At 42.7% G+C, this 23,651-nt stretch overlaps 1 protein-coding gene across 2 annotated transcripts; it reads left to right on the top strand.

Annotated features, from left to right (window-relative positions):
- The first annotated feature begins 1,070 nt into the window (after window positions 1-1,070).
- Window positions 1,071-21,689, top strand: LOC123993929 (calcium/calmodulin-dependent protein kinase kinase 1-like). 2 transcript variants are annotated; one of them, XM_046296409.1, is made up of 17 exons: window positions 1,071-1,177; window positions 1,892-2,154; window positions 2,411-2,458; window positions 2,616-2,669; window positions 2,815-2,866; window positions 2,985-3,118; window positions 3,210-3,246; window positions 3,442-3,463; window positions 3,847-3,935; window positions 4,321-4,520; window positions 4,731-4,784; window positions 5,045-5,118; window positions 5,356-5,443; window positions 5,609-5,737; window positions 6,125-6,228; window positions 15,976-16,020; window positions 21,096-21,689. In XM_046296409.1, the coding sequence occupies exons 2-17, from the start codon at window positions 1,900-1,902 to the stop codon at window positions 21,178-21,180; spliced, it is 1,470 nt and encodes a 489-aa protein (XP_046152365.1). In that variant the 5' UTR covers window positions 1,071-1,177; window positions 1,892-1,899; the 3' UTR covers window positions 21,181-21,689. The 2 variants fall into 2 exon arrangements, with proteins under 2 accessions (XP_046152365.1, XP_046152364.1); XM_046296408.1 differs by having other exon boundaries at window positions 1,084-1,177; window positions 1,887-2,154.
- Window positions 21,690-23,651: the final 1,962 nt, after the last annotated feature.

Here is a 23,651-nt window from a genome sequence, read left to right as displayed (position 1 = left end):
AAATAGGGACTCTAATCAGGGGAAAGGATCGGGAACAGGTGTGGGAAGACTAAATGATGATTAGGGGAATAGGAACAGCTGGGAGCAGGAACGGAACGATAGAGAGAAGAGAGAGCGAGAGAGTGAGAGAGGGAGGGGGAGAGAGAGGGATAGAAAGAGGGAAAGAACCAAATAAGACCAGCAGAGGGAAACGAATAGAATGGGGAGCACAGGGACAAGACATGATAATAAATGACAAACATGACAAGTTATCAGCAAAGTCAGTTCATCTGCCTTTGTAGTTACTGTAGATTATGTGATTAATGTTGCATTGGCTGTGAGAGTGATAATTAAAGAATTTAGGAATAGGTTATACCTGAAATGTTATTTGGGCATAAACTGGATTGATTGCAATTATCCAATAGCTTTTATTTTGTATTTCAAATATTTTGTTACAATTGTATATTTTTGTATTAGAACTTATCCAAACAAGCAATATCTTCAAAGATTTCTGGTTGATAGGTATTCTATGTTCAGTGTTGGAAACTTCTCTCCAGGGGTTTTATGTAACACTTGAGCCAATTTGCTCTGAGGTAAACAGCAAGCTTAAGAACCTCCTTGGGCACTCAGCTCGGCAAACTCCCATTATGTATATAGCATTGTCCATAGAGAAATCACAGAAAGCATAGGTTGTTCCACCACCAATGGTCATCCTTCACTTCCAGTGGTTTTCCTAACATCAATCTCCAGTCTCTGTTAGATCAAACTGTTTCCGGGCCGTAACTCATAAGATGTGTCCCAAATTGTACCATTTTCCCTATATAGTGCACTTCTTTTAACCAGAGCCCATAGGTGTTTGGTCAAAAGTAGTGCACTAGATAGGGAATATGGTGCCATTTGGGACGCACACCTAATGTCCTCATGATTCCTAATGTCCAATCATTTACCTTTTTCCCCTGTTGCACTGGCCAGGGGTGAAGTTTATCAATGTAAATACTGATGGCTACCCTCTGAATAACCTTAATGAGGCTAAATACAGCAAGGATTTATCCTTAAGGCTGGAGTAATCCTACAGTCTTTGGCTCAGTAGTGAAAGTCCTGATCTGAGACTCAAAGGGGTTTTCTCTCTTAAACATCAGCAGAACAGACCATGAAGCTCATCCACACTGACAGGCAATGTAGGATCCACAAGCTGTGTGTAAGTAAAACAACTATAATATGAAAATGCTTCCTTTGTGTAATTTGCTATGTTTGCTGCAGAAAATCTGATTTTTGTAGGTGTGAAAGTTTTAGTGGTAGATTTGGGAGGGATTTGCAGTTAGTGCTATTTGTGTTGACAGGAATCGGTAGGCAGCAGAGCTCAGGTGGTTGTCATCTATGATGTGTTTAGACATATTATTTGCATGAAAAGTCATAGTCATTTAGTTTTGTATTGTACATGTAGAAATGTACAAGCCAATTACAGTTCATTCAATTGATATATCGTTTTTTTCCTTCTTATTTACCCTGTTAAATAATAAGCTAGTTAATGTGCATGCCTTAATGTGCATGCCTTAATGTGCATGCCTTAATGTGCATGCCTTAATGAGCAATACCTTAATGTGCATGCCTAAATTCTACAAAATTAAGTTTGGAAAATATGTTCAAAGTTGAAAAGCCAGGTTAGTGTAGTCTCCCATTTCAGGGAGATGTTACAGTTGAATGTTGGTTAATTAAGTAAGCCTTGTCTGAGGGCAGAATCTCTACAGCAGAATCTCCTGTTTCTGTAGCATGAAACAGCTTGATGTACAAGTACAGAACGTTAGTGAATGTCGGTTAAAATGTACAATTTAATGTTAATTATCTAATTAGCTGGACCCTGTGACATCTCTGACCTTTCTCTGTGATTAAACCGGGACTGGGACAAGGACAGGGACAGCCATGAGTGAAGACACTGATGGACTGGCAGAGCTGGACTCTGAGCACAATGCAGAGCTGGCCGACATGGTGGCCGCCATGAGCATGGCATCCAACCGGATGACCCCTCCCAACAGTCACCGAAGGCCCCCTGCACCAGCGCGCCGGAAGCTGTCATTGTCAGACAGGAAGCTATCATTGCAGGAGCGATCGACCCAGCCGCGAGAGGCCCGACAGCCCACCATCGAGTCCAAGCGGGTGTCCATCTCAGATTCCCAGGTCAGAGATCAAGGCTGCATCCCAAATGGAGGTCAGGGCTGTGTCCCAAATGGCACCCTATTCCTTATATAGTGTACTACCTTTGACAAGGGCCCATAAGGGAATAGGGTGCCATTCAGGAAACAGTATATGGGGCATAGGGTTCCATTTGGGATTCATCTATGAAGTCTCAAAATAAATAGGCATGAGCCTAAATAATGTGTAGTCAATGTGCAATATCCCACCACTAAATACCCTTCACTTTGTTTCTCCCTAGAATTGTATCCAGCTCAACCAATACAAGTTGAAGGATGAGATTGGAAAGGTAAGAAAATAAAAGTTAGAATACTCAGTCTGGTACAAAACTGGATATCAAAACTAGATGCTGAATTTGTCCAACAAGAGAAAACATTTTTTCATAAAGCATTCTTGTGTAATAAGTAAAAATGATTCTGTCAGACTTTCTTCTTTTTCTATTGTAGGGCTCATATGGGGTGGTGAGATTAGCTTACAATGAAGATGATGAACAATACTATGTAAGCATCTTTTCAGCTCTGCACATTCCATCCCTTATCATCCCCTTTGTGGAAGCAGAGACATGTACAGTTACTCAACTCTCTGTTTTGGCCTGATTGGCTCTTATACCATAGGAGCAAACTGATCATGTCTTTCCTTTCATAGGCAATGAAAGTTTTTTCAAAAAAGAAGTTGATGAAGATGTGTGGATTTCCTCGTAGGTGAAATTTTTCCTTTTAAGTCCTTTTAAGTATGTGCTTTAGAACCGATATGAACATGAACTGGTGATGCTCACCACTATATATATCACTATATATAATGGCGGTTGGTTATAGGGCGTCCCCCTCCTCGAGGAGCCAGCACAGAACAGGGACTGCAACCCAAACCCCTGGGGCCACTGGAGAGAGCCTACCAGGAGATCGCCATCCTGAAGAAACTAGACCACCTTAACATTGTCAATTTGGTGGAGGTGAACACACATACATAAGTGGAAGATTTAAAAGGTTCTACTGTTACATGCAGTTGTATTAATTTAATAGATTTACACTTTCAAATTGTAGGTTCTCGATGATCCTGCTGAAGATAATCTCCACATGGGTAAGTATGCATTCATCTCAGTGCCCTAAATGCTGAAATAAGGTGTTATGTGGTAAATGTATGTTTTCTGTTGTATCTACTTGTACTAGGTCCATAGTTTGTAGACTATAATACAGTCTATCCAGTTTGTTTATTACATAGAAACTAATGTAAGCTCTGACTAGTCCTTTAATTCCCTGTTTGGTTATTTTCTAGCCTTTGAGTTAATGCCAAAAGGGTAAGTTTTACTGCTTTCTGAAATATACTGTATTTCATTACATTATAACACTGGTCCTTTGTAGCTCAGCTGGTAGAGCATGGCACCTGTAACACCAGGGTAGTGGGTTTGCATGCATGACTGTAATTCATTTTGGATAAAAGCATCTGCTAAATGGCTTATGTTATTATTATATTTAACACTGAAAGGATGAATTTAGTTATTTATATATAACTCATCCAGTTACTGAATTTTGTGAATATAAGGTATCCATTGTTAAGGGACATAATATAACAATGACAAGGTTCAGGCATTTTTAGTGGTAGGAAGACCACTGTTTGGAATATTATGATGGTGATGCTTGATTACCTTTGCCTGTCTCTGTTGCTTTTCCTTGGCTCTAGCCCAGTGATGGAGGTGCCCTCAGACACTCCTTTCACAGAGGGACAAGCCCGCTTCTACTTCAGAGACATCATCCTGGGGATTGAATACTGTGAGTCCTTCACCTGGATTTAGTCTCAAATGGCACCCTATTCCCTATATAGTGCACTAATTTTGACCCTTGATCTCTATTGGACATGGTCAAAAGTAGTGCACTAAATAGGGGATAAAGTACCATTTGGGACGTAGGACCTACAAGCCTTCTGCTCAGAGGCCTGCAGCACACTGCTAACCCTGCTCACGCTTTAGCAAAACATTGGTTTAAAAGTCACTCGTCAGATATGTTCTGAAAAGACAGGATCAATTGGTGCTTTGAAAGCTGAATATCAAGACCTAAATTACTCAGTCAATGCTGTTCATAGATGTATAAAAGTTGATTTAAAAAAGAGCTAAAGTAGTGTCTCCTGTCATTTTCCCCTGGTACCCCTCCCTCCCAGTGCACTACCAGAAGATCATCCACAGAGACATCAAGCCTTCCAACCTGTTGCTGGGAGACAATGGGCATGTGAAGATTGCAGACTTTGGTGTCAGTAACCAGTTTGAGGGGAGTGATGCTCTCCTGTCCAGCTCAGCAGGGACTCCAGCCTTCATGGCCCCTGAGATGATGACTGACCATGAACAGAGCTTTACTGGCAAGGTTAGACACTAATCGCTAATTTATCTAATTAGATTATTAATATTTGATTATATTGTAGAAATAGCATTTACCCCATGAAAATGTATTGTATTGACTGGTATCAAAAATAATTAGAAAAGTACTTGGTATCAAAGGTCAACATTTTACTGTACTATAAAATATACAGCAAGCTCTCTTTGTAAAGTAATGGTCAATGTTCATGTTTGTTAGGCCTTGGATGTGTGGGCCATGGGAATCACCCTGTACTGCTTTGTCTATGGGAAGGTAGGTTCTGTTATTATCATAATGTACGCTATTCTGCCATGGATTGTTTTGGCCTGCTGGTTTCTCATCTGATTTACTGTGTCCATTATGCTGACGACTACAAATATTGTTCGATCAACCGATGCATGTCACATAATAATGCTTTTAAAATAAATCAATTGAATGCTTTATGTGGGAAACAGACAGCATGTGTATGCATGTAGCCTGTCTCTTTATAGCAGCATTTTAATGTTTTTTTCTTCACTATCTTCCTATCTCAGTGCCCTTTCATCGATGAATACATCATTGGCCTGCACAATAAGATCAGGAACAGGCCTGTGGAGTTCCCAGACATGTGAGTTCCACTAAGGGACACTATTTACCATGTAAAAGCAATGTCCAAATATTTAGTCTGCACTACATGCACCTCTCTGAAATATGGGTAGAACTTCACAATATGGCATGTAATAGCATGTGATAAAAACATAGTAATCGTATTGTTTTATTGTTCTTAGCCATTCACTACTACTCTAGTTACTGTACTGTAGATGGTTTGGTGGGTATTCATCTCAGTCACTCTTTGGTACCACAGGCCGGATGTTTGCAAGGAGTTGAAGGATCTTATTGTAAGGATGCTGGATAAAAATCCTTATACAAGGATCACCATTCCTGAAATCAAGGTGAAAGCGGGCAGAGCTAGACCTTCAATGGTGCTTTAAAAAAAACAGTCCATGAAACCATCTTTGACATTTCAAATTATGAAATGTTACAGTAGTAGAGTTGTCCCAGTAGAGCTGTCTCATGTGTTGTGTGACTATTGTCCTCCCTGTCCTGTGTGTTACCAGGAGCACCCGTGGGTGACGGAGGATGGCACTGACCTTCTACCCCTGGAGGAGGAACACTGCACCGTGGTGGAGGTCACTGAGGAGGAGGTCCAGAACTCTATCAAACTCATCCCCAGTCTGTCCGCTGTGGTGAGTCAGTTCACTAGTGTCCTGTCCAGGGGATGTACAGGAGATAGGCTCCTGCCCTATGAGCCGTTCTGGCTCGGACAAGACTTACTTAATTACTCATCTATCACAAACAGGGACTGTAGTTTTTCCTGAACATCTGTGTCTTAATAAGGGGAAAAGTCTGGGACCTACAACAGGAAAAACTTGAGTTTTCCAGGTCAAGACATATGGTCAGGGCAAAGTTAAGTCATAAGGCAAATTGATAGAGTAGTTCTCTGTCCTAAATGGCACCCTATTCCTAATATAGTGCACTATTTTTGACCAGGTCTTCTGGTCAAATGTAGTGCACTATATAGACAATAGGGTGCCATTTGGGACACCCTGTGACACTCTCTTTCCCCACATTAGATCCTGGTGAAGTCCATGCTGAGGAAGAGGTCCTTCAGTAACCCATTTGTGTGTCAGAACAGGAGGGCAGAGAGGTCCATGTCTGCTCCAGGAGGATTCCTTGCGTAAGTCCCCTAGAAATCCTCCTTATCTGGTTTCTCTATCTGAAGACTTTGGGATTAGGAAACAAACTAAATAAAACAAAGTGACAGAAATACACAGAGTTGGTTAGAAATATAGGCTACTGTAAATGGAATTAACATAGGATGACAATTCCCCCATCCACAGGGCACGAGTGATCACTGGATGGTTTGATGAGCATGAAAATGGTGTAAAGCAGGATCATCAACTAGATTGGATGGTCGGGGGGGGGGGTGGAGCATAATTACAAATCATTTGTAGACTGCAAATTGACTGCAAGAAGCCCAAGCAGATCTAATATTTGACTAAAACATAATGATTTCAAACCTTGCTTACATTTGTATACGATCGTGTGTCTCTTTATTATGCATGGGAATACATGGGAACAGATTTCCAAAATTGTAATCACTTGAAGCTGATTTCCTGGTGTTTGAAGATAAAAAAAATGTTTTTGTTCAGAAAACTTGGCGGGCCAAATAAAACCACCCATGGGATACCAGTTGGGGAGCCCTGGTGTAAACTACAGTGGGGAAAAAAAGTATTTAGTCAGCCACCAATTGTGCAAGTTCTCCCACTTAAAAAGATGAGAGAGGCCTGTAATTTTCATCATAGGTACACTTCAACTATGACAGACAAAATGAGAGAAAAAAAATCCAGAAAATCACATTGTAGGATTTTTAATGAATTTATTTGCAAATTATGGTGGAAAATAAGTATTTGGTCATTAACAAAAGTTTATCTCAATACTTTGTTATATACCCTTTGTTGGCAATGACAGAGGTCAAACGTTTTCTGTAAGTCATCACAAGGTTTTCACACACTGTTGCTGGTATTTTGGCCCATTCCTCCATGCAGACCTCCTCTAGAGCAGTGATGTTTTGGGGCTGTTGCTGGGCAACACAGACTTTCAACTCCCTCCAAAGACTTTCTATGGGGTTGAGATCTGGAGACTGGCTAGGCCACTCCAGGACCTTGAAATGCCTTTTACGAAGCCACTCCTTCGTTGCCCGGGCGGTGTGTTTGGGATCATTGTCATGCTGAAAGACCCAGCCACGTTTCATCTTCAATGCCCTTGCTGATGGAAGGAGGTTTCACTCAAAATCTCACGATACATGGCCCCATTCATTCTTTCCTTTACACGGATCAGTCGTCCTGGTCCCTTTGCAGAAAAACAGCCCCAAAGTATGATGTTTCCACCCCCATGCTTCACAGTAGGTATGGTGTTCTTTGGATGCAACTCAGCATTCTTTGTCCTCCAAACACGACGAGTTCTATTTTGGTTTCATCTGACCATATGACATTCTCCCAATCTTCTTCTGGATCATCCAAATGCTATCTAGCAAACTTCAGACGGGTCTGGACATGTACTGGCTTAAGCAGGGGGACATGTCTGGCATTGCAGGATTTGAGTCCCTGGCGGCGTAGTGTGTTACTGATGGTAGGCTTTGTTACTTTGGTCCCAGCTCTCTGCAGGTCATTCACTAGGTGGTTCTGGGATTTTTGCTCACCCTTCTTGTAATCATTTTGACCCCACTGGGTGAGATCTTGCGTGGATCCCCAGATCAAGGGAGATTATCAGTGGTCTTGTATGTCTTCCATTTCCTAATAATTGCTCCCACAGTTGATTTCTTCAAACCAAGCTTTTTACCTATTGCAGATTCAGTCTTCCCAGCCTGGTGCAGATCTACAATTTTGTTTCTGATGTCCTTTGACAGCTATTTGGTCTTGGCCATAGTGGAGTTTGGAGTGTGACTGTTTGAGATTGTGGACAGGTGTCTTTTATACTGATAACAAGTTCAAACAGGTGCCATTAATACAGGTAATGAGTGCATAATTAGCAAATAAATTCAAAATACTCCCTCTCATTCAAAATCCTACAATGTGATTTTCTGGATATTTTTTTTCTCATTTTGTCTGTCATAGTTGAAGTGTACCTATGATGAAAATTACAGGCCTCTCTCATCTTTTTAAGTGGGAGAACTTGCACAATTGGTGGCTGACTAAATACTTTTTTGCCCCACTGTATATGCCATGGCCATCTCAGTCACCAGATCTGAACCCAATTGAGCACTTTTGGGAGGTTCTGGAGCAGGGCCTGAGAGTGTTTTTCACAACCATCAACAGAACACAAAATTATGGAATTTCTCGTACGAGAACGGTGTCGCATCCTTCCAATAGAGTTCCAGACACTTTGTAGAATCTATGCCAAGGTGCATTGAAGCTGTTCTGGCAGCTCATCGTGGCCCAACGCCCTAATATGACTTTATGTTGGTGTTTCCTTTATTTGGTGTGTTGGTGTTTCCTTTATTTTGACAGTTACCTGTATCTGTAGCAAAAGCATTTGGCCCCTCCTAAAAAGCTAAGAGGAAAGCCCTGAGGAAAGCAGAGCTAATGGTGTGCTGCCAGCTGCGTTTGTTTTCCAAAAAGTCAGGCTGGGTGTACAGTAAGTGTACTGGGAGTTGTTTGGTGCCTCTGCCACAACTAATTATACCTTATTGTGAAGTGATGTAGCTAATTAGCTAGTTCTGGTCCAGGGTGTTATGTGCGGCTTGCCTGTAGGAAGGCGCCGAGTCAACAAGCTGCATATAACACACTGGAAGTGATGTAATGCTGTGGTGTAGTTAGCTCTTTCCTTCCACACCACAGAGATCCTATATTTCACTAGTTCACTAATTAACTTAATTTGTGAAGTGCCTCTACTCTACTACCACATATCTATAACCAAAATCCATGTGCCTGTGTGTATAGTACGTATGTTATCGTGTGTTTGTATGCATGTGTCTGTGCCTGTTTTTGTTGCTTCACAGTCCCCGCTGTTCCATAAGGTGTATTCTTATATAATTTTACTGCTGCATGAGTTACTTGATGTGGAATGGAGCTCCATGTACTGTAGTCATGGCTCTATGTAGTACTCAATCTCTCCTCCACTTTGAGCCAGGAGAGATTGACATGCATATTATTCATGTTAGCTCTCTTTGTACATATAAGGGCCAGCCGTGCTGCCCTGTTCTGAGCCATTTGCAATTTTCCTAAGTCCCCTCTTTGTGGCATCTGACCACACAACTGAAGATTAATCCAGGTGTGACAAAACTAGGGCCTGTAGGACCTGCCTTGTTGATAGTGTTGTTAAGGCAGAGTAACACTTTATTATGAACAGACCTCTCCCCATCCTAGCTACTGTTGTATCAATATGTTTTGACCATGACAGTTTACAATCCAGGATTACTCCAAGCAGTTTAGTCTCCTCAACTTGCTCAATTACCACATTATTCATTTGAAAATTTAGTATATATTGAAAAAAGTAAGAGGCCTAGACAGCTGCCCTGTGGAATTCCTGATTCTACCTGTATTTTGTTGGAGAGGCTTCCATTAAAGTACACCCTCTGTCTTCTGTTAGACAGATAACTCTTTATCCACAATACAGTAGAGGGTGTTAAGCCATAACACATACATTTTACCAGCAACATCGATAATGTCAAAAGCCGCACTAAAATCTAACAAAACAGCCCCCAATCTTTTTATTGGAAATTTCTCTCAGCCAATCATCAGTCATTTGTGTAAGTGCTGTGCTTGTTGAATGTCCTTCTCTATAAGCATGCTGAAACCCTGTCAATTTGTTTACTGTAAAACAGCCTTGTATCTGGTCAAACACCAGTTTTGCCAAAAGTTTACAAAGGGTTGGTAGTAAGCTAATTGGTCTGCTATTTGAGCCAGTGAAGGGGGCTTTACTATCCATAGGTAGGGGAATAACATTTGCTTCCCTCCAGTCCTGAGGGCACACACTTTCTAGTAGGCTTAAATTGAATATCTGAAAATATAATCTCCTATTATCCTCAGTAATTTTCCATCCAAGTTGTCAGACCCCCCGGTGGCTTGTCATTGTTTATAATTTGGTCAGATATACTAGGATGTATAGTGTCAGCGTTTGTTGCTGGCATGTCATGCCTACATTTGCTAATCTTGCCAATGAAGAAAATAATTAAAGTTTTTGGCAATATAAGGGTTTTCTGATGAATAAGCCATCTGATTCAATGAATGATGGAGAGGAGTTTGCATTTCTGCCCAAAATGTCATTTAAGGTGCTCCAAAGCTTTTTACTGTCATACTTTATGTCATTTATAATTCTTTCATAGTGTCGTTTCTTCTTCTTTTAATTCAGTTTAGTCACATGATTTCTCAATTTGCAGTACGTTTGCCAATCGGTTGTACAGCCAGACATATTTCCCATTTTTTTTGCCTCTTCCCTCAACCATACAGTTTTTCAATTCCTCATCAATCCACAGGGACATAACCATTTTTACATTCATTTTGTTATTGGGTGTGTCGTGTCTTTGGCTATGCCGGATTAAGTGATATGACATGCTATTCTATAAAATCATTTCTCCGTAATTAATATTACCTGATTGAGCTAATCATGTAAATGTAATTGACTAGAGAGTCGGGGCACCACAAAATAATATTTATAGAGTTGTTATCTTCCGAATAAACTCTTAAAGACCTAGTAATATTTGACATCAATAGCAGTCAATATTAATCATCTTAATTCAGTCTCATCTGAAAGTTGTAAATTCTTGGTTATCTGCACGAACCCTGGCTAACAAGTTGAATCAGCAATACAAAATTGGGTTTAATTATTTATTGACTATTCACACAGAACAGATGACAGCTGTAACGGCCGTCGTCGGTGGAATAAGGTGAGGACCAAGGTGCAGCGTGGTAAATGTTCATGATTTTTTATATAATCTAATCTGAAAACGAAACAGAATAACAACTACGAAGAAAAAAAACAACGAAACAGTCCTGTCTAGTGATGAACCACAAAACAGAAAATAAACACCCATGAAACACAGGTGGAAAAAGGCTAGCTAAGTATGATTCTCAATCAGAGACAACGAACAACACCAGCCTCTGATTGAGAACCATACCAGGCCAAACTCAAAAACCAACATAGAAACACAAACAGACTGCCCATCCCAACTCACGCCCTGACCATACTAAAACAAAGACAAAACAAAGGAACTAAGGTCAGAATGTGACAACAGCTTGTTACACAAAAGAAAAGGGGCTGGGTTTGAGTGAAAGAGCGGGAAGATTGAGGAACAAAGGGCGAAGCTGTGCTATCGTAAATACAGTATCTTATGCATTCTAAATTACCTCCCATTTGGAAAAGGAAAATGCAATAAAAATGTACTCTGAGCTGTGCTTCGGTAGGTTGGTGGTAGATGGAAGGCCGTGTTGTCCAACCGAGTCCTTTGTCCTTTAAAGAATGTCTTTGGTTGTCAATTGGATACGTTGTAGTAACTTCGTTGTGTGATAGACGGGATACTCTTTCTGTTCCTTCCTAACCCTCGTTTGCAGCGGCTGTTACTAACTCAACGGCTAGGAGGTATCACTTCTGTAGTGAATAAGAGTTCAAAGTTCAAACTCACGCTGATGTTGGCTTCGTTCTGTAGTTATTATCTGAACCATTCTGACATAGGACCGTCGTTGTAAGGGTTTTCCTGTGGTGAAGGAGGAGCGGACCAAAATGTAGCGTGGTGGTTATTCATGATCTTTAATAAAGGAACTAGACATGAAATAACTAACAAAACTATAAATGTGCGAAAACCTAAACAGTCCTATCTGGTGCAAACATAGAGACAGGAACAATCACCCACAAACACACAGTGAAACCCAGACAACTAATGACACCTGCCTATGATTGAGAACCATACTAGGCCGAAACATAGAAATACCCTAAAACATAGAAAAACAAACAGACTGCCCACCCAACTCACACCCTGACCATACTAAATAAATGGAAAACAAAGGAAATAAAGGTCAGAACGTGACAGTACCCCCCCCCAAAGGTGCGGACTCCGGCTGCAAAACCTTAACCTATAGGGGAGGGTCTAGGTGGGCGTCTGTCCGCGGTGGCGGCTCTGGCGCGGGACGCGGACCCCACTTCACCATTGTCTTAGTCCGCCTTATTGTCTGCTTCCGTGGCCTCCTAACCACGGCGACCCCTCTAAATGACCCCACTGGACTGAGGGGCGGAAGCTCTGGACAGAGGGGCGGAAGCTCTGGACAGAGGGGCGGAAGCTCTGGACAGAGGGGCGGAAGCTCTGGACAGAGGGGCGGAAGCTCTGGACAGAGGGGCGGAAGCTCTGGCTGAGGGGCAGGGGCTCTTGGCTGAGGGGCAGGGGCTCTTGGCTGAGGGGCTCTGGTGGCTCTGGGCTGAGGGGCTCTGGCGGCCCCTGGCTGACTGGCGGCACTGGCGGCCCCTGGCTGACTGGCGGCACTGGCGGCCCCTGGCAGTACTGGCGGCCCCTGGCTGACTGGCGGCACTGGCAGCCCCTGGCTGACTGGCGGCACTGGCGGCCCCTGGCTGACTGGCGGCACTGGAGGCCCCTGGCTGACTGGCGGCACTGGAGGCCCCTGGCTGACTGGCGGCACTGGCGGCCCCTGGCTGACTGGCGGCACTGGCGGCCCCTGGCTGACTGGCGGCACTGGCGGCCCCTGGCTGACTGGTGGCACTGGCGGCCCCTTGCAGACTGGCGGCACAGGCGGCCCCTTGCAGACTGGCGGCACTGGCGGCGCTGGGCAGACTGGCGGCACTGGCGGCGCTGGGCAGACGGGTGGCTCAGGCGGCGCTGGGCAGACGGGTGGCTCAGGCGGCGCTGGGCAGATGGGTAGCTCAGATGGCGCCGAACAGGCGGGAGACTCCGGCTGCGCTGGAGAGGAGGAAGGCTCTGGCAGCGCTGGAGAGGCGGGAGACTCCGACAGCGCTGGAGAGGAGGAAGGCTCCGGCAGCGCTGAACAGGCGGGAACCCCTGTAAGGATGAGCCGGAGAGACAGCCTGGTGCGGTGGGCTGCGACTGGAGGGCTGGTGCGTGGAGGTGGTGACGGATAGACCGGACCGTGCAGGTGCACTGGAGCTCTTGAGCACCGAGCCTGCCCAACCCTACCTGGTTGCATGCTCCCGGTCGCCCTGCCAGTGTGGCGAGGTGGAATAGCCCGCACTGGGCTATACAAGCGAACCGGGGACACCATGCGCAAGGCTGGTGCCATGTAAGCCGGCCCAAGGAGACGCACTGGAGACCAGATGCGTAGAGCCGGCTTCATGGCACTTGGCTCGATGCCCACTCTAGCCCGGCCGATACGCGGAGCTGGAATGTACCGCACCGGGCTATGCACCCGCACTGGGGACACCGTGCGATTCACAGCATAACACAGTGCCTGCCCGGTCTCTCCAGCCCCCCGGTAAGCACAGGAAGTTGGCGCAGGCCTCCTACCTGGCTTCGCCACACTTCCTGTGTGCCGCCCTCAATAATTTTTTGGGGCTGACTCTCGGGCTTCCATCCACGCCGGTCCTGTTGTGGTGGGTGATTCTGTAAGGGTTTTCCTGTGGTGAAGGAGAAGCGGACCAAAATGCAGCGTGGTGGTTATTCATGTTCTTTAATAAAGGAACTAGACATGAAATAACTATCAAAACAATAAATGTGCGAAAACCTAAACAGTCCTATCTGGTGCAAACACAGAGACATAAACAATCACCCACAAACACACAGTGAAACCCAGGCTACCTAAGTATGATTCTCAATCAGAGACAACTAATGACACCTGCCTCTGATTGAGAACCATACTAGGCCGAAACATAGAAATACCCCAAAACATAGAAAAACAAACATAGACTGCCCACCCAACTCACGCCCTGACAATACTAAATAAATACAAAACAAAGGAAATAAAGGTCAGAACGTGACAGTCGTCCCCACATCCTCGGAACAGGAGGTTATATTGTCGTCAAGGCTTTATATAGGAAGTGAGAGGAGGGTGTGTTAGAAAAGTTTTATAGGCCATGTCCTTTCACAGGGGCGGGCAACTGATTGAGCAGAGCTCTACCTTATGAAAACCCAAATCTCACAATTTAGAAGCTAAAATCACATTTCATCCCATCAAGAATGATTTCATATTCAAACATTTAACTTGAACAACAATTCCATGTGAATCCGATAACTCTGATGTGTAGACTTTCCACTGTGGAGTTTATGTCATCTTATCATTGATGAGAATGTCTCAGATGACAACCGAACTGACATCATATTCATTAAGTACCACCGCATATGTTCAATTGGTCGGATTACCAGAATATAGTTAATTTCCCCCCACCTTCTGCTGTTCCCAGAATCTCTATGTTAAGGTTTTGCAAATGTAACATCAGTAGGGTAGAGAGAGGAAAAAGGGGGGGGGGGGAAGAGGCATTTATGACTGTCATAAACCTCCCCCCAGGCCAACGTCATGACAGGTGCATACTTATTAGTAACTGGGATAAGCAATTTCATAAATGTGTCAAGTGCAGCATCTGGTTGCTCCTCATTACACACCACGGACCAATAAATATTCTTTATCAACAACATAGGAATCGCTACAAAACCAATTGTATGACCTCATATACACTATATTAGGCCCAGCCTTTGGAACTTTGGTTTTCCTAGATATGGCTACTATATTGTGATCACTACATCCGATGGATTTGGATACTGCTTTCAAACAGTTTTCTGCAGCATTAGTAAAGATGTAATCAATACAGGATTTCATTCCTGTGCTGTTTGTAACTACCCTGGTAGGTTGATTGATAGCCTGAACCAGGTTGCAGGCACTAGTTCCTTTCTCTTGAGTGGGCAGCCATTTAATATTTAAATCACCCAGAAAATATACCTCTCTATTGATATCACATACATTATCAAGCATTTCACACATGTTATCCAGGTACTGACTGTTAACACTTAACACTTGGTGGTCTATAGCAGCTTCCCACCAGAATAGGCTTTAGGTGAGGCAGATTAACCTGCTTAACATGAGATCCTCTCTAAGCTTTACAGGAATGTGGTTCTGAATACAAACAGCCACACCTCCACCTTTGGCATTTTTGTTATAAACATGTAATGCTACCACTGTATCATCAACAGTATTATCTAAGTGAGTTTCAGAGATTGTCAGAATATGAATGTCATCTGTTACTAGCAAATTATTGATTTCATGAACCTTCTTTCTTAAACTACATGTTAATGTGGGCTATTTGTAGCACTTTTCTGGGATTCTTGAATGTTTTTCTTGCTTTACTGGGAAGCTTAGCAGAGGTAGACATGCTTGGGTTATTTATGTTAGTGCAGTGTGAGCTGCACACAGTAGACTTCCTGCTAGGGCACACCACCTCAGTGCTACCAGTATAACTCTGGTTCATAGGCATATGACTACTGCATATAATAGCTGTAGGATCAGCAGAGGCATTCAAGGCAGTAAGAGGGACATAAATTAGGTTGCTTATATTGTGCCTTCCAACACCCCTGGGATAATGTACATTTGCTGAAGCATATGACAGCTCAGCGACACAATGGTAGGGATTAAATGAGCTGGGCTTGGGTCATTGATAATGCGTTGTCTCAACGCATATGACCGATGCTCTCTGCTAGCGCCAAGAAGATAGGCTATACTGTTCTCTCAATTAAGTAGAGAATTTTGATAACTAAAAGGCAGATTATAGTATTGTCTTTGACTTCTGTTTACAGCAATAGCCATTTGCTTTCCAAACTGTTTTCCCATGATTGTATTTTGGAATATTGTGATATGCGTTGTTTATTCATCTCCATCATGTAATGTAACTTTATGATTCAATTGTATTGACGTACTTTAACAAGCACATATTTGCTGATATTGTCCTGTTCTTGTCTATCTGTTACCTGTTGCAGAGACTCTTGGGGGATTTTGGAATCCAAGGTTCATCCTTCGTTGAGGTAAGAGCCCTGGTCAAAGTAGTACACACTATATAGAGAATATGGTGCAATTTGGAATTGGGACGTAACCTTAGTCTTTTGCTAACAGGGCTTCTTCTGGGGTTTGATCACTGTCATTCTACTCTATGTGATTGTATTCTATGGTCTCAGCACTATCGCTGCTGAGAGTTTATGTGTATTGGACTTGATGCGTAATGCTGTTCCTGACATGCATTGCATTTAATGCAATGTTCTTCTTGTCATGACCCTTCCCCCTTCTAGTTGCCTTTAACAAGAGTAAATATGTTGTCCCCCACAAATTATGCAGCACCCCCATTGGGCCAATGAGTGCCAATTATTCACGTTTGTTGCGTGGATTAATGAGAAAGATAAAAAACAATCAAGTATTTTTCCCCTTGGAAATCAAAACTGGATAGGTCACAATGGACGGGATGTCAGAGAATGAGCTCCACTGCCTGATAGGGAGATGCATTGATATAAAACAGGATCATGAGGAGATGCTAATTTGTACAAAATGTAATGACTGTAGCTCAAAAGGGACAGGACATATGCTTGTTCAAAACTTGCTGGGGGACAAAAAGTATAATTTCTGGAAATTGTAATGGGTCAAGCTGGTAGGTCTTTATGGAACACCCCTTGGATTTCTTCACGTTTTATTATGTTAGATATTGGGATTAAATGGATTTAATTGTCATTTTTTTGTCAATCTACACAAAATACTCTGTTTAAATGTTTTATTTATTTAACCTTTATTTAACCAGGTAGGCCAGTTGAGAACAAGTTCTCATTTACAACTGCGACCTGGCCAAGATAAAGCAAAGCAGTTAGACACATATATCAACACAGAGTTACACATGGAATAAACAAACATACAGTCAATAATACAGTAGAAAAAGTATATATACAGTGTGTGCAAATGAGGTAAGGTAAGGGAGGTAAGGCAGTAAAATAGGCCATAGTGGCGAGGTAATTACGATATAGCAATTAAACACTGGAGTGATAGATGTGCAGAAGATGAATGTGCAAGTAGAGATACTGGGGTGCAAAGGAGCTAAATAAATAAATAAATAAATACAGTATGAGCTATGAGGTAGTTGGATGGGCTATTTACAGATGGGCTATATACAGGTGCAATGATCTGTGAGCTGCTCTCACAGCTGGTGCTTGAAGTTAGTGAGGGAGATATGAGTCTCCAGCTTCAGGGATTTTTGCAGTTCGTTCCAGTCATTGGCAGCAGAGAACTGGAAGGAAAGGCAGCCAAAGCAGGAACTGGCTTTGGGGGTGACCAGTTAGATATACCTGCTGGAGCACGTGCTATGGTGGGTGTGGTGGGTGTTGCTATGGTGACCAGTGAACTGAGATAAGGCGGGGCTTTACCTAGCAAATGCTTATAGATATTAGAAGAAAGACTGTGTGATAGACTGTGTCAATCACCTGTAGCCAGTGGGTTTGGCGAGGAGTATGAAGCAAGGGCCAGCCAACGAGAGCGTACAGGTCGCAGTGGTGGGTAGTATATGGAGCTTTGGTGACAAAGCTGATGGCACTGTGATAGACAAAACGGATGGCACTGTGATAGACTGGATCCAATTAGTTGAGTAGAGTGTTGGAGGCTATTTTGCAAATGACATCGTCGAAGTCGAGGATCGGTAGGATAGTCAGTTTTACGAGGGTATGTTTGGCAGCATGAGTAATGTAGTGTAATATCAAAGTGGAAGACAATTATATATACTGTATATATTATATAACTAAAATATAGTCTTTGCATAAGTATTCAGCCCATTTTTAGGCAAGCCTAAATTAGTTCAGGAGTGAAATATTGCTTAACAAATCACATAATAAGTTACAAGGACTCACTCTGTTTGAAATAATAGGGTTTTTACATTATTTTTTAAATGACTAACCCTTCCTCTGTCCCCCATACATACAACATCTGTAAGGTCCCTCAGTCAAGTATTACATTTCAAGCACAGATAAAACTACAAATACCAGAGAGCTTTTTGAAAGCCTCATAAAGAAGGGCAGTGATTGGTAGATGGGTAACAATAACAAATTACACATTGAATATCTCTTTAAGCATGGTAAAGTTAATAATTATGCTGTGGATTATATATTAAACCACCCAGACACATCAAAGGTATAGTCCTCCTTCTGAACTGAGTTTTCGGACAGGAATGAAACTGCTCAGAGATCCTACCACGAGACCATTGGTGATTTTAAAACAGCTGCCATCTGTGATGGCAGAAAAGTGAGGATGGATCAACAACATTGTAGTACTCCACAATACTGACATAAATTATAAAAACGTACATCTTGGTTTTAACAAGGTATTAAAGTAATATTGCAATGCCTTATGTTTGTGGCAAATCCAACACAACACATCACTGAGTAACTGGCTCCTTATTTTCATGCATGGTGGTGGCTGCCTCATGGTATGGGTATGCTTGGCAAATACTGGGGAGTTTTTCAGGACAAAAAGAAAGGGGATAGAGCTAAGCACAGGCAAAATCCTAGAGGACCCTACTTCAGTTTACTGTACACCAGAGACTGGGAAGGGAATTCACCTTTCATTAGGACATCAACTGTGATTGACAGCGCCGGAGAAGATGGCTGACATTTTAAGTGCTCCTAAACGATTGTGTTTTTATGTCAAGTCTTTTGCGTTGTATGTAGCTTATTTTAAAACTTTTGTACATAATGTTGCTGCTATCGTCTCTTATGATTCAAAATAACGTATGGACATCAGAACAGCGATTACTCACCACGAACTGGCAAAAGAGTCCGACGAGCCCGATGTGAACTACATACTGCTTTCCAAGGAACAGGCCAAAATCCCCGTAATTTGCTTGAAGAGATGACGGAGGAAAAGAGGACAGAGGTCCTTCCGATTCCTGCTTACAAGCAAAAATGTATGCAGGAAGCACCAGTGACTCGGTCAATAAAAAATTGGTCAGTTGAAGCAGATGCTAAACTACAGGACTGTTTTTCTAGGACAGACTGGAATATTTTCCGGGATTCTTCCTATGGCATTGAGATGTACACCACATCAGTCATTGGCTTCATCAATAAGTGCATTGATGACATCGTCCCCATAGTGACCGTACGTACATACCCCAACCAGAAGCCATGGATTACAGGACACATCCACACTGAGATAATGGCTAGAGCTGCCGCATTCAAGGAACGGGACTTTAACCCGGAAGCTTATAAGAAATCCCGCTATGCCCTCCGGCAAACCGCAAAGTGTCAATACAGGACTAAGATCGAATTGTACTACACCCGCTCTGACGCTCGTCGGATGTGTCAGGGCTTGAAAACTATTACGGACTACCAACTGGCAAGTGGCTTCACTGACATTTTCAAACTCTTCCTGTCCAAGTCTGTAATACCAACAACAGACCACCATGGTACCTGTGCCCAAGAAAACTAAGGTAACTTGCCTAAATGACTACCAACCCATAGCACTGTGGCCATGAAGTGCTTTGAAAGGCTGGTGATGGCTCACATCACATTATCCCAGAAACCCTAGACCCACTCCAATTTGCATACCGCCTTAACAGATTCAAAGATCTATTTCACTCCACACTGCCCTTTCCCACCTGAACAAAAGGAACACCTATGTGAGAATGCTTTCATTGACTACAACTCAACGTTCAACACCATAGTGCCCTCAAAGCTCATCAATAAGCTAAGGACACTGGGACCTAACACCTCTCTCTGCAACTGGATCCTGGACTTCCTGACGGGCCGCCCCCAGTTGGTCAGGGTAGGTAACAACGCATCCGCTGCGCTGGTCCTCAACACTGGGGCCCCTCAAGGGTGCGTGCTCAGTCCCCTCCTGTACTCCCTGTTCACTCATGAATGAATGGCCAGGCACAACTCCAACACCGTCATTAAGTTTGCCGATGACACAACAGTGGTAGGCCTGATCACCGACAACGACGAGCCAGCCTATAGGGAGGAGGTCAGAGACCTGGCCGTGTGGTGCCCGGACAACAACCTCTCACTCAACGTGCTCAAGACAAAGGAGATGATTGTGGACTACAGGAAAAGGAGGACCGAGCGTGACCCCATTCTCATCGACAGGGCTGTAGTGGAGCAGGTTGAGAGCTTTAAGTTCCTTGGTGTCCACATCACCAACAAACTAACATGGTCCAAGCACACCAAGACAGTCATGAAGAGGGCATGACAAAACCTATTCCCCCTCTGGAGACTGAAAAGATTTGTCATGGGTCCTCAGATCCTCAAAAGGTTCTACAGCTGCACTATCGAGAGCTTCCTGACTGGTTGCATCACTGCCTGGTATGGCAACTGCTCGGCCTCCGTTCGCAAGGCACTACAGAGGGTAGTGCGTAAGGCCCACTACATCACTGGGGCCGAGCTTCCTGCCATCCAGGACCTCTATACCAGGCCCTAAAAAGGAGGAATGCCCTAAAAACTATCAACGACTCCAGCCACCATAGTCATAGACTGTTCTCTCTGCTACCTCATGGCAAACTTATTGCACAAGGTCAAATCTACACTGGAGTTTCTTACCAAGAAGACAGTGAATGTCCCTGAGTGGCCAAGTTACATTTTTGACTTAAGTCTGCTTGAAAATCTATGGCAAGACTTGCACATTTCTGTTTCGCCATGATCCCCAACATCTTGCCAGAGCATGAAGAGTTTTGACAAGAATAATGGGAAAATATTGCACAATCCAGGTGTGCAAAGCTCTTCTAGACTTACCAAAGAAGGCTTACAGCTGTAATTGATTCCAAAGGTGTTTGTAGCATGCATTGACTCAGGGAGCTGAATACTTGTGCAACGACTATATTTTAGTAATTGTATTTAGATTCATCTTAAAAATAAATATTTTTATATCCCACTTTGTAACAGAATAAAATGTGATGATATCCAAGGCGTCGGAATACTTTTGCAAGGCACTGTATGTACAAAATATAATGACTGTATCTCAAATGGGACAGGAGATATGCGTGTTCAAATTGTGGAATTTCAGTTGTACGGAGACCGATCCATAGTTGTCCCGCTTGCCCCGATTTCATCATTGGGGAGAATAAAACATATGTTGCCCGCAGGAAATCAAGCAGAGTCGCAGAGTTGGATGGAAACGTAGAAGGAGAGTTGGAGGACCTTACTGAAGATGATGGTACATTTGCATAGGCCTGCTGGTAAACCTGCTCCCACACCATTCTTTCTTTGTTTTTTTGTTTTTTTCTGATTGACCTGTTTAAATTAAAGGACAGACCTGTTTAAAGAAAACTCTTTGCTGTATCTTCACATAATATGTAATATTAATGTAATGTATTTGAAGAAAGATCCAAATGAAAGAGCTCACCCCGATACAGTCTTTTAGAAAGATTAGTGATAAACCTTTATATATCATATAATAACAGTACAAACCATGTGTTAGTTTTTAAAAACTTTTGTCTTATCCCAACTGCATGTTGTTTGTGTCTGTTGTTAACATAGGGTTCATTGTCTATTCATGACTGTACTCTTAATAGTCTGAATGCCTTTTGTATGGTTAGCTCTGTGTTTCTACAAATATTACACCTATGTGCTCAGCTGAAATGTGGTTGTTACAATGCAAATATTTACCATCCTAAAGAAGTCATTTTTGCATGCTTTCATACAGTTGATGTTAACGATAATTAAAGTTAGCAAATGAACATTCTTGTTTGTTCCCTTGTATAGCTCTCTCTAACAGGATGTACTGACTCTTGCACGCAGGTGTTATTAACGTCCTATAGTGCAAGCAATCTTTCATCTGGAGCTGTTTAAAAAATAAGAGTAGGACTAAATGTTTTATTATAATTGTTTTACTGTTGTACAAATTGAAGTGAGTAACATCACATCTAGAACTCCATCAATATGTCAAATGGACTTCTGGAACATGTGTCAGAATAGCCTGACACATACTGCAGCGCCAGCTGTGCCATCAGAGACTCTGGGTTTTTGCGCCCAGGCTCTGTCGTAACCGGCCGCGACCGGGAGGTCCGTGGGGCGATGCACAATTGGCCTAGTGTTGTCCGGGTTAGGGAGGGTTTGGCAGGTAGGGATGTCCTTGTCTCATCGCGCACCAGCGACTCCTGTGGCGGGCCGGGCGCAGTGTGCGCTAACCAAGGTTGACAGGAGCACAGTGTTTCCTTCGACACATTGGTGCGGCTGGCTTCCGGGTTGGATGCGCGTTGTGTAAAGAAGCAGTGCGGCTTGGTTGGGTTGTGTATCTGAGGACGCATGACTTTCAACCTTCGTCTCTCCCGAGCCCGTAGGGGAGTTGTAGCGATGAGACAAGATAGTAGCTACTAAAACAATTGGATACCACGAAAAAAGGGGTCAAAACAAAAACAAACAAAAAAAATAATAATAGCCTGACCACAGCTTTTAGGACAACATACAGATTTAAGAGTGAAAAACAAGTTATGTCGACACAAAGTCTGCATTACGAGGAGCTAAAAAGTGGAGCTTATTCTGAATCATCTCAGCTGACATGAAAGTTATGTAGTATGACAATGTAAACACCTGAATAAGACAAAAGACTGGTGCTTTTGAAATTGTGAAGTATATCACATAATTGTCAACAATAGGGCCACATATTTGTTCATATTGATATTCCCTGATGTCATAGCCCAGTAGGCTATTCAAATATGGCTCTCTGACACCATCCACATGTTTTTGTAAAAAAAACAACTGGAATAACACTTGTATTATTGTGACAGGGTAGGAACCTGGGCCCAGATTCACAAAACCTTCTTAAGAGAAATGTCTTCTTAATACACCCACAAACTTAATCTGAAAGTTTCAGTATTGATTATTTTAAACCCAAGAACATGTTTTAGTACAGTAATCACAATAATAAATATGCTAAAATGATTACCATTGCCTAGAGATTACGGTTATAAAAAATGTTCTTGGGCTAAAATAATCAATACGGAAACTATTTTAGCTATTGTAGAATTTCCAATAACTTTAGTTCAAGAATCTACATTTCTTCTTAACTTTTTGCTTCAGGAGAAATAGCTCAAGAACATTTCCAAGAACCTTTTTGAAGAATAGCAACTTTGCTTAACTTTCTTCTTAAGTCTATAGTTATGGAGGAAATGGCAGTTAAGAAGACATTTCTTCTTAAGAACGTTTTGTGAATCTGGGCCCCTGTGAATCTGGGCCGCTGGGACCTTAATTAGGATGGGACAGGTCGAAAGTATCAAATCGCGCCTATGACGTGTTTAGATAAGAGATTTTGTACCTGCAGTTGATGGAGACTGTGTCTGAGAACCATGCTGTTTTGAAGAAATGTTTGGGAAGTGTGCAATCTACTAAGGTATGTGTCTACTTTGATTTTCAGTGTTTGTTTATTCAAAATTGAAAGACATGTAGTCATAGGCCTTATGTTCAATGTCCCTGTTTCTTTGTAAATATACCACTAGATGGCACCCTTCTGTCTAACTGTATCTATTGTGCCTCAGGCCAGTTTTTTTTCTCCATTGTTCTTCATACAGAGGCTACATTAGGCTTGCTTCAGACATATTATAGTGTATTTCTGTAGAATGATCTAATACCACTTGCCAACGACCACAATGTCACATCATGCCATTTGTCAAATGCTTTTTTTCTTTCAACGGTCAGGGAAC

The sequence above is a fragment of the Oncorhynchus gorbuscha genome, linkage group LG13 (genome assembly GCF_021184085.1).
Source record: "Oncorhynchus gorbuscha isolate QuinsamMale2020 ecotype Even-year linkage group LG13, OgorEven_v1.0, whole genome shotgun sequence".
NCBI classification, from domain to species: Eukaryota; Metazoa; Chordata; class Actinopteri; order Salmoniformes; family Salmonidae; genus Oncorhynchus; species Oncorhynchus gorbuscha.
The sequence above is the reverse complement of the archived record's forward strand: the minus strand, read 5'-3'. Positions and strand labels throughout refer to the sequence as shown.

Bases quoted from the DNA above. Each gene is read 5' to 3' on its own strand.
- LOC123993929 (XM_046296409.1), top strand. From the start codon at position 1,900: ATGAGTGAAGACACTGATGGACTGGCAGAGCTGGACTCTGAGCACAAT. The intron at 2,459-2,615 runs GTAAGAAAATAA...TTTCTATTGTAG, and splicing joins TGAAGGATGAGATTGGAAAG to GGCTCATATGGGGTGGTGAG. The intron at 3,936-4,320 runs GTGAGTCCTTCA...CCTCCCTCCCAG, and splicing joins CATCCTGGGGATTGAATACT to TGCACTACCAGAAGATCATC.